The sequence below is a fragment of the Hydra vulgaris genome, chromosome 06, assembly GCF_038396675.1.
Source record: "Hydra vulgaris chromosome 06, alternate assembly HydraT2T_AEP".
Taxonomy (NCBI): Eukaryota; Metazoa; Cnidaria; class Hydrozoa; order Anthoathecata; family Hydridae; genus Hydra; species Hydra vulgaris.
In genome coordinates this window covers 7,751,067-7,766,661 of record NC_088925.1, presented here as the reverse complement: position 1 = coordinate 7,766,661, position 15,595 = coordinate 7,751,067, and the positions used below count along the sequence as shown (strand labels likewise).

General features: G+C 28.2%; 1 protein-coding gene across 1 annotated transcript; it reads right to left on the bottom strand.

Annotated features, from left to right (window-relative positions):
• Nucleotides 1–274: 274 nt before the first annotated feature.
• LOC101239702 (XK-related protein 6) lies at nt 275–15,159 on the bottom strand. The gene is made up of 3 exons (XM_065799117.1): nt 14,841–15,159; nt 14,088–14,402; nt 275–1,335 (listed from the first exon to the last, which is right to left on the bottom strand). The coding sequence occupies exons 2-3, from the start codon at nt 14,396–14,398 to the stop codon at nt 429–431; spliced, it is 1,218 nt and encodes a 405-aa protein (XP_065655189.1). The 5' UTR covers nt 14,399–14,402; nt 14,841–15,159; the 3' UTR covers nt 275–428.
• Nucleotides 15,160–15,595: the final 436 nt, after the last annotated feature.

Genomic DNA, 15,595 nt, shown 5'->3' with positions numbered 1-15,595 from the left:
AGCTTTGAAGATTATTGTTTTGATATGGTATTAGAACAAAAAACTGAAATATTTTGAAAAGTATAAACTTTATTCTTAACACAAGTGTTCAACTTTGAATAGTTTGGTAAATAAATACCTGATGATTTTAACACCATAATTAGTATGTGTGTGTGTGTGTGTGTGTGTGTGTGTGTGTGTGTGTGTGTGTGTGTGTGTGTGTGTGTGTGTGTGTGAAAGGAGAGGGCGGGGTTGTATTGCCTATGCTCACCACTTGTACAAAAAATAATATCAATTTTATTAACAAACACATGGTTTTTTTAGTGTACAATAAAATATTTTTAAGCTTATACTATTTATATATTTTTCTAAAAATTTTACAATAAACAATTATAATTAAAACGTTCCATTTGAAACAAATTGAGTTTGAAGATGTCATATATTCCTTCTCAAAACTCGTCAATAAAGGAGACGGGATCAAGAATATTATGAGAAATAATCTCATTACACGATAAAAAAACTTCACTGTCAACTTGCGGTTCTTGATTAGTATTAAATTGAATTCTGGTCAAGATAGTTTCTGATTTACTAAATGCGTTACAATAAATCCAACGACTAATATTTTTACCATCGGAATATATGAACTTGTAATAGATTAACATGAACAATAAACCTATTATAAAAGTTCCGGAAACAATAATTATAAATCCAATTTCTAATAAATTAAATATTGATTTACGGATGGGGTACAAAGCAACTACCATTAGTACATTTTCGACGAAAAAAACTGTATAATAAAAAATTAAATGTTGCTTTGTTTTAGTATTTGTAGCTTTTATATACCAGAATATGTAAAAGTAGCCAAACAAAATTTTAGAAACTTGATTGTCTTTTATTCTCATAAAGTAGTGTAACCAAGCCACCATGCAAAGCCAATGTACAAAAGCCACTATAAATAATCCCCATGTATATCCAGATGCAAATAAAAACATGGCGACTATTCGAGATATTATCATGTTTAATCTATAAATAAGCTGAAACAACAAACCACATATTGAAAGCTCACGTTTACTGTTTTGTTGGCGAGCATTATGAATAAAAGCAACAACCGACAATGCCAACGATATAAAGGATAAAACTGCTGATAGTATGATTATCCAATCTTTTTTAAAATCAAATGCTCGATTGATTTTTGATAGAACAAACAACTGCAATATTAATTGAGGTGCGGACTCTAAAAACGCGTGCAAAAGTTTGAGCATTTTTAAATAAAAAATGTTGATATCATAAAGCGGGATAAAAGTTCTTTCACTTTTATAAAATGCTTTTTGACCATACCATATTACAAGAAAACACCTAAAATAAAGAAAATAGTAAAGTTGAAGAAAACACCTAAAATAAAGAAAATAGTAAAGTTGAAGAAAACACCTAAAATAAAGAAAATAGTAAAGTTGAAGAAACATTATGTATCCAAATTTTTCTTAGAAAACATAAATAGACAACAAGTTTTATAGTTTGAGTTATATTTTTTTTATATGGTAACAAATAAAAATTAACTGAAAAAGTATTAACAATTTTTTTTAATTTGCCATTAAAAGTTTTTAATTCCAAAAAAGTAAAAGTAAAATATTTTAGAACTAGAAAATTCATGGGCGCCCGTGGCGCCCGTTTTTAGCAACCTTTTACACTTGTAAATGATAATTATTTTGAGAAGTGAAGTGAAACCGGTGAAGGCAAATAAACTCTATATATATTATGCATACCTAATGAGTGTTTATAAGTAAAAAAGAAACCAAATTAAATATTTAAATGACTTAAAACAAATGCTAAAAATAAAGAATTTTAAGTTAAAAAGTTTCATTAAAGAATTTCTTTATAAACTATATTACTCTAGAGTCCCAAATAAAAAGAGGGGAGGGGAGGTGACGTTTATGAGTTTTTGGAAAACTTTCCCACCTAAAGCTTATTAAGACCTCCTCCCCTTTATTAATTTTTAATTGTTGTCAGCAAAAACTTTATATGTCAAATCTAAAAAAAAAAATCAGTCAAAATCGGCCTTAAAAATTATCGATAAAAACAAAAACTTTCAGTGTAAACAAGCTTTAAAAATCGCCGACCTGGTAAATCTCGATTCAGCATATTAAATCCTAGACGATGTTTTGTCTGACTTTTTTTTCCCATGAACTTTGGGAAGTCAAAGTTGACTTCCCGAAGTTCGCGGGAAAAATAGTCAGACGAATTATCGTCTAATTAAATCCGATTTGACCGCAAGCCACGCTAGAATTAAATAGTTTTAAGCGTATTTTGTAAAAATATTAGTTCGGATTTATAAACTAAACCTTTTTATTAAAAAATACTTATGTTGTATCATTAAAAAACTCCCACTCCCCCTTTATTATAACCCCCCCTCCCAAGTTTATAAGATCTAGGCTAAAATTCCCACGCCCTGTCCTTTTGTTCACCCCTCCCCTTGTATTAAGGATTCGAGAGTAAGAACATTAACGATAACGTTTTTTTTTAAAAGCAAGACATATTACGCGCATTTATGTTATTTATAAACTGAATTACCTAACTATTTATTAACCGCCGTGTCTTTTATTATATCAATATTTATTATTATTAATATATTAACATCAATTAGTTAATTAATGGAAAAATATTATTAAAAAACAGACTACAATAAGAATTGCACCCGGAGCACAGGCACCACAATCAAATTTATTAACCACTACACTACACAATAATGTAAATTAAAAAGTTAATAAAGTTTAAATAAAATGAATTTGATATCTTTTAAGTAATAAACGCGCTCTAAAATAAAATAACTTCCGCACGATTAATACGTAAGCGTTACGTCAGCGTTACACTAATCAGTGACCTGGTAGATATATATTAGATAGTTTATAGCCAATTAGTGTTCAAAACAATAGTTGACAGAAACTTAATTACGCAATGTAATAACTTTATTATTATTTTATTTATAATAATAATGAGTATTATTTTCTAGATCAGAAAAGCAAGCTTTGCATGTTAGCAAACTAGCTTACAGCATTACAGATATTATCTGGTCATTATATACATACATACACACACACACACACACACACACACACACACACACACACACACACACACACACACACACACACACACACACACACACACACACATATATATATATATATATATATATATATGTATATGTATATATATATATGTATATATATATATATATATATATATATATATATATATATATATAAATATATGTATATATGAGTGTTTATATATATATATATATATATATATATATATATATATATATATATGTATATGTATATATATATGTATATATATATATATATATATATATGTATATATATATATATATATATATATATATATATATATATATATATATATATACACACTCATAACTTATCCGCGTCGTAAGGTTAAAACAAAAACTTGAGGACCCATTTTGACAAAAATTTAACTGACGTCATTATTATATTTTTTAATTGGTTTTTATATTTTACGCTTTTTAATGTCTTTTTTTTTAAACGGTTCATTTTATGTTATTTTGCAACGTTTTATTATTACCTGATGACGCTGACCACAATAGGTCAGCTAAATATCGTTAATATATTATTATATCAAAATATATTTAAAGATAGTTATACGCTGCCTTTTTTATTGAAATCATACATATATACATACATACATACAAAACCAAGAACTCATCCCTGTGTTGGCAAGGTGGTTGTTTAGGTTAGTGTTTCATTGTCTGGCGTGGGGCCGTTGCATAGAATTCAAGGAACATTGGATCAACGTATCTACAAAGAAATACTAGAAAACGTCATATTGCCTTATACGAAGGAAAATACTTCTTTGGAAATTCGAACAAGACAACGATACCAAGCACACCACCAAAAGTGTTAAAATGTTGTTTTAACGCTAACAAGATTGATGTTTTGAAGTAGCCCGCATAGTCACCAGACCTAAATCCGATAGAAAATTTGTGGAAGAAAGTTGACAAAAACATACATCAATCAATGCAACAAATTTAGACCAATTTTGGATCGAAATAAAGGCTGCTTGGGATGCCATTACGCATGAACAATGCCAAAAATTGATTTTGTTAATGGGCCGTCGCTCTCAAGCAGTAATTGGCTCAAAAGGATACCCCACTAAATATTAAATCACCTCAAATAAAGTTTTCTTTACTATACATACAAAGAACTTTTTTGAATTTTATAGCAAAGGGATAAAATGATAGTTCTTTAACAGGGTGTGCTATTTAAATTGCCCCGTTATTCTGTACCTCTAAATTATTTATATGTTCGAATTTTTTTTAACCAAGTTAATTTATTTTTTTACTCAGTAATATTATCTTCTAAAACTAACATTGTATTTTGCTAAAAAGTTTAGATCTCAAAAACTCAGATCTCTGGAAAATATATCATTACATCAATCTGTGCTATTTATTTTGTTGTCACTGTAAACATCAATCTGTGCTATTTATTTTGTCGTCACTTTTTTGAGTTGCGACTCAAAAAAAACCGATGCGTTTTTTAAAAAAAAACAAAGCACAAAAAAAACACGTTTTTTTTTTGTAGTATTGTTTATATTTTAGATATTAATGAACCTTGAAGCAGTTATATTGCCATTAAACCTTCAAATACACATGTTTTTTATTTAAGATAATGTATATTACCCTATATATTAGCTATAACAATTTAGTCGCCTATGTTAGAAAAAAATACAGTAAAATATAAACAAAATTTTGTTTTTAAAAGAAATTGTTTAAATAAAGTTATTACGTTATTATACTAATGTATTGAGTTTTAAACATAATTAGATCTATTTGGAGATTTTAATTTGGTTAGTTTGTAACAGGTATTTTTAATCATTGTTGGTAATGGAGTTTAAAATATTTAAATTTTTCATTTTACAAATTTTTATGTTGTATAAATTGTAAATGTTGTATAAACTCTAAAAAAATAGTTTTAGATAATTAATATATATAAATAAACTAACAACCTAACAAAAACTATGCCAGGCAGAAAGAAATATTTTGTTGCTAATTTGTTCAATGAGGCACCTGTAGAACCTGAAGGTTTTAAAACTCAACAAGTTGTATGCAAATTTTGCAGCCTAAAATTAGCAAAAAATGGCACACGAATGACCAAGCACATATTTAACTGTATGAAATGTAGTGACCAAATAAAAAAAAAGTATTTAAATGAAGTTCCCTTAAAACTAAAAAAAGTTCAAACTGGTTTAATAATAAAAGAAGTTGTTTCTAAAAATTTAGTCGCTCAAGATAGAGAAGCAGGGAAAAAAATATGCTTGCCATTTACTACATTGCAAACTCCAATTGAGTCATTCTTTCATACTTCAAATTCCTGTGGAAGCTAAAGTAGGCCTACAACCTCAAGAATTGAAAACTTAAAACAGAATAAGAATGAATTGGAATGGACTCCCTTAAAACAACTACATTCTTTGACAAGAGTTCAGAAAAATAAAATTGCAACCTATATTTTCTCAGACAAAATGACTAACAAATAAATAGTAAGTATTTAATTTCGTTATTACAAATATTGATTGCAATGAGTAGTCTAGCAATAATAAAGTGCATAAGTAAACAGTAAAATAAAAAATAACTTCAAATAAAAATCATGATTTTAAACTTGACAGGATAATTCACAAATGGATTTAACATGTGCTGTCTATGGTACTGGATGCTCATTGAGACTTTTTGAAAATAAGTTGTGGCTCAATTTTTTTGCAAAATTGCGACCTGCATTTAAATTACTTAACCGTGATATGTTGTCTAATTCCTTGCTTTAAAGGGTTTATAATGAAGCCTCAACAACTATTAAAGAACTTGTCGTAACTCAAGTGTAGCAATTTTATGGATGGAGCAATATCAGGTAAGAAAAATGTAGCTTAAATTTGGGATGGTTTTATATAAATTCTAATTTGTGCCCTAGATATTCATAATTTTAAACTCTGTATAACCAAGTTAATAATTTAGAATTTGAATAATTTAGAATTTGTATAATGTGTACAAGTTAGAATTTGAATGGAAAACAATTAAAAGATAAATAATATGCAAATAAACCAATTTATCTATCAGTATTATTAATTAGTTAGTAAATGGATTACTGATTACTGTATTTTACTAATTGCAGGATTGAAGGAAAACGGAATAGATTAACAAATGACCGAACATCAAAATTAGTTTTTATTTCCCACAATTTAGAACTCAAAAATCAAAAATGTGATACAGAATCATCAACAACTCAAAGTCAAAGCCAAGAATTTAATCTAGGCAACCTTACTGTACAGAGTTTAGAGGAAAACATATCAAGTGACTCCGATAAATCTTTATTCGACTTCTCAATTGATAACTTTATTGAACAGGAAATTTAGAATAAAGAACCTGATGTCTAAAAAATTACTATTTAGTTAAGTTTGTATTGGCTGTTAAGATTATGTTATATTATAAATCACATACTATAATTATATATAATTTTTTTTCTTTTTTTTTAAAATCTTTAATTTAAAAAAATAAACAAAAAAAACCATAAAAAACAAAAAAAAAACACAGATTAAAAATAACGGTTTTTTTTTTTGCAACTCTAATCCGGCCGAATATTTTAAAAATTCTATCCTAGACATTTTTAATTAGAAGGATCTTTTGTGAGGAAGAAGCCACGAAAAATGAGATATTGACTTAGTAGTCTAATTGTAATATTTATACAATTAGTAGTTAACTAATATATCACTTTAAACCTATTATTTTTTACGCATATTTCATTAATTCATTAATATTAATTATTTTACTTAATAAATCTAAAATAAATAGTCCAACAAATTCACAAATTTCTGCTCCATCATAACTGCCTAATGTTACATCAAAGCAGTCATGAATATTTTTCTTTTTCCGTATTTCCTTTATTGAAAAAAAGTACAGTAAACTTTAAATGGTTTTTGAGCGTTTTAATAACTCTTCAGTATAACATTTTTTTGTTATTATTTTTCTGATACACTGCGACCATTTTCTATAGACGCACGTAGAATTTGGCGAATTTACAGTGTTGCAGTGGTAATAAAATTGTTCTAACGGTACTTTTGAATAAGTGTATGTAAGAAAACAATGATCCATTATGCATCTAATTATTAATTGTCTTGATTGTATTAAAATAATTAAATTTTTAATATTCACGTGGCAATTTTCTATAGACGCACTAAAGTTTTTACGAGTTTTATCGCAAATTTCTTATATTCTGTAGTATTTTTTATCTTGTGAGTCGAAATTAAGTTGAACTTAACCAAATACCGAAGGGAAAGGTCCTTACCGATATTGAAAAAGGTCAAATATTGGCATATCATCGAGAAAAAGTTTCAAATCGAGAAATTGCTAGAAAATTGAAGAGATCGGATCACGTTATCCGTAATTTCTTGAAAAATCCAACAGATTATGCAACAATCAAGAGGAAACCAAAGAAATCTAGGGTTTCAGACCGTGAAAAACGCAGAATTGTTCGACTCGCATCAAATTCATCAAGAAGTTTGAAAACAATTAAGTCAGATTTGGGTTTAAATGTTTGCAAGGAGACGATTAGAAAAGTTCTTAAAGACATCCCACACATAGTACGATCAAAAATGAATAAAGCTCGTTCACAAACAGAAACGGATGGAATTCGCCCGTGAAAACATGACACGCGTTTGGGAACAAGTAAGAAATTTTAGATTAAATTCTCATGAATACTTAAGATGTCTAAATAGCTGAATATTTTTGTTTTCAATACCAGGTGATTTTTTCGGACGAGAAAAAGTTTAATCTTGATGGGCCTGATGGTTTTAGTGGCGACTGGCGTGATTTGAGGAAAGAACCCAAATATTTCGACAAGGAATTTCGGTGGTGGATCTTTGATGGTTTGGCTTGGGTTTTGTGCAACAGGAAAGTTAAATTTAGCATTTACATCTTGCAAAATGAAAAGTTCTGAATACATTGATGTGCTAAAATTATGTTTGATTCCATTTAAAAACAAATATCGACGCAAAAAGACAACGCCAGCATTCACACTAGTAACGAGACTAAAGCTCGGTTTGAAGCCAAAAAAAATTGAGCGAATGTGGTGGCCTGCTCCCAGTCCAGATTTGAATCCTGTTGAAAACATCTGGGGAATCATTGTAAGACGTATCTATGCTGACCAGAAACAATATAAATCTGTGGCAGAGCTAAAAGTAGCGGTATCAGAATGCTGGGAGGATATGGAGCCAAAAGTGCTAGAAAACTTGGTGGAAAGTATGCCAAAACGAATTTATCAAGTAATTGAGCAAAAAGGAGGTCCAATCGAGTACTAAAAATGTGATAAAAATATTTTTTTGGATAGTTTTGTTAAAAAATGTGAACTGCGTCTATAGAAAATAGTCAGCTATCTTTTGAACTTAATTCATTTATGATTGACCTCTTTTCAAATTTGATATTATTTTTTGATAATTTTCGTTATTTTTTGATACTTTATTTATAATTTAATGAAATACGCTATAAAAATAAAGTTAAGTACGTTTTTTAGACATAATCCACATGCGTCTATAGAAAATGGTCGCAGTGTATAACATTATATCTCTCCTTTATAGGATTCCGTTGAAAAAAAATCTCCAAAATGTTATCAATCTCACTTCTTCGTTTGGGTGACTTTATTAACCTAATAGTTTTATAGTGACATATTAATCTTCTTCACAAGTGTCATTGATAGTTTTTTTTTGGAGTTTTATTAAATTAGAACATAATATAAAAACTAGTTTATAACATTTCGCAAATAAAATTATCAATTTAAAAAACAAATCGGGTAACCAAAAATCGACAAAAAAGACAAAAAACTAAAAATATTTTTGATGTTAATATATTAAGTAACGTTAAACACAACAATTTAGTATATCAATAGCATCATTATAGAAAGCAAATAATCATAATTAGCAGTTATAAAATAATACTAACACTATACAGTGGGCTAGAATTCACTTACTGGACAAAACTAATAACTCGTCATATACAAAAGATTTAAGAGCCATTTTTGCACTGTTTATAAATTTGAAGATTGCGGTTTCAAATGTCAATGATGACATTAGTTTTAATTTTAGGTTGCTATGGATACCTAAAATGTTTAGCAACCACATATTTTATTAACCATAATAAATATAGACTGAGCAAAAGTAATAACTTTATCGGATTGCTCCCATAATTACCACATTTTGTATTTTTATACTGCAAACGTAGTAATACTATGGATTTTTTATTTGGTTGATATTGACAACTGAAATGCCTAGCAACGGTTCATTTTGGATATTTACTAACTTAAATTTCTTAAAACATCAAAGTTATAAACTTGACTAAAATTAATGAGGCAGTCTGATTCAGGCCCTTAGCAACCAGAGGGTGGGAGCAACAGGGGCATTTGCCCCCCAATAATTTTTCAAATAAATAATTTTGAAGTTAGTTTTTAAAAAAAAGCAAGCAATTACAAATTAAGAATTTAAAAAGAAAAAAAAGGATAGAAAAAACCTAATTTGTTATTCGTATTTTTGATGTAATTTCCTTAGACAAAAAATTTGAATCATTTATATTTATGCATACCTTTTTTAACAAATAAAGCAATCAAAAATAATAAGGGGGATCTAAAATTAACTTTTTTTTGGATTTTGTGTAGTTTAACCACTTTATCTTAAATAATTTTTTATGTTGATTTCGAATTACTTAGTACTTTTTTTTATTTTAAATACTTGCTCTTCTACTTCAATTTCAATTAAAATGATTATGTTGACAAAACAATCAATTGTTAAATTAAATGAAATCATTATTATTATCAAAGGTAATCTTGGTAAATATTTTTTTTTTCGTTATATCAATAAAATACGTAATCATTATATGTAGTTAAAACTACAACAAAATATTAGGCATTATACGTGAAATTACTTCTTATAAGGAACAATTTGTAACAATTACTAGTGAAAATGCGAAATAACTTCATTGCAACCATGGTGCAGTGATTTGAGTTCTTTCTTAGAACCAAGAGGTCTAAGGTTCAATGTTGGCTCTGACCAGATAAGCGACATTGGTAAGGAAGAATGTCTGAACTTCCTAGTTAAATTACTATTCTACGATGCATTGGTGATTGTTGTAAGAACTTTAAAGTCCTCACAACAATCGACAATCACCTACGATGGCTTTTTTTTTTAGTTGTTAAGGAGCTTCAAGAAGCATAGACTTAAGTATATGCTATTAAATCAAATAGCGCTTTAGAAGGCAGATTGAATTTATTAACTAATTGTAACCAGGCGAAAGAAACTACATTTCCTATTTGTTTTAGCCCATCTTCAAAAGACGCTGAGGTGAATAGTGAGAATGATAGCTCCAAAGTATGTATATTTACGTTAATTATATTGCGCGATATCTCATCTAAAATCCAGTTAGCAGGATTTTACACCATCATGGTAGATGAGACTTGTGATTCATCTAATCTTGAACAACTTGTTATCTGTTTTCACAGGGTGCATGACGGTTTACAAATTCACGAAGATTTTATTGACCTTTATTTAATAGAAATTCCTGATGCTAATTCAGGTATTCTATATTGCGATAAAATTCAAACTTAAATTTTTTTTTACTCCTTATATTCATCATATAAGTATTGCTGACTGTATGTTTTTACTGTTTTATCAATTCAGATTTCTTATTTTTGCAAGAAGTTTGTTCAGCTTAACTTCAGCTTTAGGGTTAAAACCTCTTTCGTATTTACAGGATGTCATTTTACGAATGAATCTCAAACTGGATAATGCTCGTGGACATATATACAATGGTACAGGTGCTATGGGAAGTAAAAAAAAAGGGGTTGCTACAGTAATAAAAGTATTAAATTGAAAATGCCTCTATACACATTGTTATGAGCATGTCTTTAATCTCGCTATAGGAGATTCTGTAAGAGATGTTAAACTGTTGTCAGAAACCGTTGGAACAATAAAAGAAATTTGTAAACTTGTAAAAAATCTTCAAAAAGAGAACTTATCTCCAAAAAGAGGCTCATCTAAAAGAACTCCGTGAATTAAGCGAAAATGAAAACCCTAGTGTTCATGCATTTTATCCAACTCGCTTGACTATTCATAGGGAATCATGCCAACCAATGATTGAAAATTACGATGAACTAATGGATTTATGGGAGTAGTTGTTGGGAAATGTGAAGCAAACTGACATAATAGCGCGTATCCGCGGTGTTATAATATACATGCAGCAATTCGATTTTCTTTTTGGTTGTCTTTTGGGAAAAATGATTTTAATACAAATAGATAAACTGTCGAAAACTTTACAGGATAGCGCATGCACTTATGAAGAAGGCCACCATTTTGTTTCTAATTCTGATGTCAATTAGAAATGATTAGTCATTTGAGGGATTTCGGAAACTTGCCCAATCCTCGCAATTACTATTGCAGTTTGAAGATCCTTATATTTCAAGGAAGAAAAGACGTCCTGCTAGAATTGAAAGTTATTATACTGATAATACCACGTACTATCCTGAAACAACAGATGATATATATCGAAAGATTTATTACGCAGCTCTTGATAACATAGCTGAAACGATAACATCGTTTTCATCGTTTTTCATCAGCCAGATAGGTTGGTTTACCAAAATATGCACTTAATGAATGCACTTAACGGCAAATCCTATAAAAAGGAACTCGATGTTGTTTTTGAAGTATTTGAAAATAATTTTAGAAAAGATGAAATGATTGCTCAACTGCAAAATCGTAGGTTCTACTTGAAAGAAATAGTCGTAAGTGCAAACGAATTAGTTTCATTATAATTACTAATTTTAGGTGTTTTTATGCAGTTCCATGGCTCTATTTTATATTTTATAAAAACTACTACATTATCCATATAAAAAAGAACCTAAAGCTTAAACTTTTTTGTGAATATAATAATATAAAAGCTTTGGTTTAAAATTACTTTTCAAACTAAAACTCGTGTATTCTAATAATTCTAAAACAGCCTTAGCTTCTTTTTCTTTGCTATCTTGACGCAAACTACAAACTGATGTAAACAATAGTTTTGACGATAAAAAAGATGCAACAATTGGCGCCAATTTTCCCTTCGTTGTTTTTCTACTTGAAGTATAAAACTTCAGCTGGGGTCTGCTAGATACTACAGTTGGATAAGAGCAGGGTTATCTTTATCATATAAATCAGTTAGAAGAATATTCTCATTATCAATTACAAACTCAAACGATATCAGTTCATTTAGTAGCCAATTATTGCAATTCTCCTCGAAAATGAATTTTAAACCTTTTGCATATATGCCACTATTGTCACATTTGCGAACATCCGCGAATTATAAACCAAATTTATAGTGATAATATACATATTGAATAATGAATTTCAAGTCTCAAATTACTGGACCACCATAGACCGCAAAAGTACTCGACAATATAAATGAAATTTTTGCTGAAAAAAGTACTTCGAATACGCCGTCATTTGAAATCATTTTATTTGACATAACTTACGTGCAAAATAGTGTTGCAATAGCTCATTTGAAAGATAATGCGTGATTTTATTTAATTATGCAATAAAAAGAGAAGTTTTTAAACTAACAACTATTTTTTGTTTTTTAGTAACACAAAAAATATCAAATTAAAAGAAAAATCAAATTTTTTTTTTTAGAAAAAAAAGCTTTTTTATTTTACAACTTAGAAGCATACGGCATAATAATTCTACAAAAATTTATAAATTTTATAAAAGCAGAATGTTTGAGCTATAAAATGGTATATAATAATTTAATTTCGAGTTTTTTTTTTCCTTTTGTTCACCACCTAGTTTACTGATAGGATATCTGTTACACACGTTTATTTGAAAACTGTAGCTGATATCAATTATTTGTCTTCGGTGGTTGAAGATGTTGAAATATGTATGAAAAAAGTACAGCAAAAACAATGCCTTCTAGAACTGGATATTTAAACAGATTTTGGATGCTTTAACTTTCCTTAAAAACCTCATATTAAAAAATTTGTATGAAATATAAATATATCTCCAAGCAAATTGGCAGATTTGCACTTGATTCAGTGTGATTAAAACGATGATATATTTTAGCCATTTTTTAATTGACTAAGATATACCACCCTCCCCAGACCCTGTGAATCAAGTACACCTCCCCCAGAAAAAAATAAATTTGTAGCATTTTGGGCATTTTCGGGGACATGTAAAAATTGTTATTTTGTTGTTTGAGTCAGTTTAACTCAAACACATTTGCACGAGTTAGAATCATTTCAAAATCATTATAATTTCAAAAATATGCACAGAATATATTTATATATCAGGAGAAAAATTGAAATTGGTGGTTATTTTGCTACTACTTTTTCAGGCTAATACTTCTGTAACTAACAAGCATAATGATCAAAGTAACCTCCATTATCAAAGTCACTTCGTTTTACGGGAAAGTTTTTCTGCGACACTACATTGTGCCAAATTTAACACTAAGTAATATTATGCAAAGTTAATGTTTCTTGAAATAAATTTGAACTCAAGTGAAAAAAAAAAAGAGAGAAACTTAATTCCGTAATAATAAACATCTATATGCGGATGTTTTGGTTGTATTCATTTCTTAATATAATAAATTAATTAACACATTTACGTACACAAGACTGTACGTAAATATATAATTGTATACGGAAACTGTATACGGAATTAACATAATTTAAAACAACTCTGTTTAAGTATGTGTATTTTTTCTATTTTGTATGCATCCGGAATTAAGTTTACAGTATCCTAATTCCGGATAAAAACAAGTTTATTAAAAGTTAAGTTTTGTAAAATTTGAAGTAAAACAATATAGTTTTTTATATCGTTCGATTCCTCTTGTCGTTGCGCATATTTTAGTGTTTTAATTTTTTTGTTTCGTTATAATAAGCGAGTTATTTAATTTTTACTTCAAAATGTCCGTTATTAGATATTTATACGGTTTATACTCAGTTATTTTTCAAAAAGTTGGGAAGAGAGAGTCATTTTTTCACCAAAAAGGTGTATACTTTCCTAAATAACTGCGTTACCTTTTAACAGCTGCCAATTGTAATATGTGCATAACAATTGAAAACCAAGTTTGTACTTGTTTATTTCTGCGGTCCCACTTGATAGAAAATAGCTGCAATATAATTGACGGAAATATTATAAAAAATGTTGCCAAACCAAATCGTATCCACTCTTTATTTTCAAAAAACTGCTTAGCAACCAAAGCATCAGTAATTATATCTGCCCATAAAGTTAAAACAGCCACAATTGAAAAAAATATATTGAATACACAATCTGTTTTACCAGAGGTGCTGCCATTTATTTCATTAACATGAGTTTCCGGATGATCCATGCATCTATATATATATATATACACACACACACACACACACACACACACACACACACACACACACACACACACACACACACACACACACACACACACACACACACACACACATATATATATATATATATATTTGTGCGCGCACGTGCGTGTGTGTGTCACTGATTAAATAATTAAATAAATTATAATTTAGAAAATTTTTCAAAAATCAAAAACCTAAACGCATTTGCTAACGATTATTAGATTATTATTTTTAAACAAATAATTGATAAATCAATTAGGTTATTAATTTTAAACAAAGTAATTGATAAAACGCCTACTTTAATTGATTAATTGATTTAAGTAATTGATTTTCGCGCACTTTAACAAAAAATATCTTTTTTTTAATGAAAAAAATAACTAAATACATTTATAAAAACAAAATTAGAATATGAAAAGTAATTACTTATTTTAAGGCCAGTGATTATTTTTTTACATTTCTTTTATCGACACAACTTTGATTGGTATGTATATGTATAATAATCTTTAATCTTTTGCCAAAGGTTAAAACAGTTAAAATTAAATTTGCCAAGTCATCGGAAACAATTCTTCTTGGTAGACACTTTAAATTAGTTTTAATTACAACATGACATATTAAATTCAAACATCAGCTTATAGTTGTAAACTTTTTCGAATTTAAATTAATTTTTATCATTATATTTCTTAATATATACTCTCGTTATTTTGGCTAAAATAAGAAATATGGAAAAAACCTTTAAAGAAACAAAAATAAATCTTCAATATAGTGTTTTCTTACGTCTAGAAAAAGAATAAATATAAATAACTTTTAAAGTAGACATAAAGGTAAAGTTATTTCTACGAGTTAATATGGAATGCTATGTTATGATTTAAACTTTTTCATCTTTAAATTTTTTTACTGTTTTTTAGGTTTTTTATATACTATTTTAAGAATATTATAAAAAATTTGTTATCTTTATATATTTATATTTAAAACCGTTAAAAAATAAAATAAAACTTCCACGCAATGTCTTCTTTTCAAAGGATTATTTGTTTTTTCTTTTGCTTTTTTGAGAACAATAAAATACTTTGGGGAAAATTAGACTTCCATGACAACTCCATGGCGTTATTATTACCATCTTTTTTATTGAAACGCTGTTATGTGGAGAACTCTACTTATATGTCAAACAATCAGTGACGGAT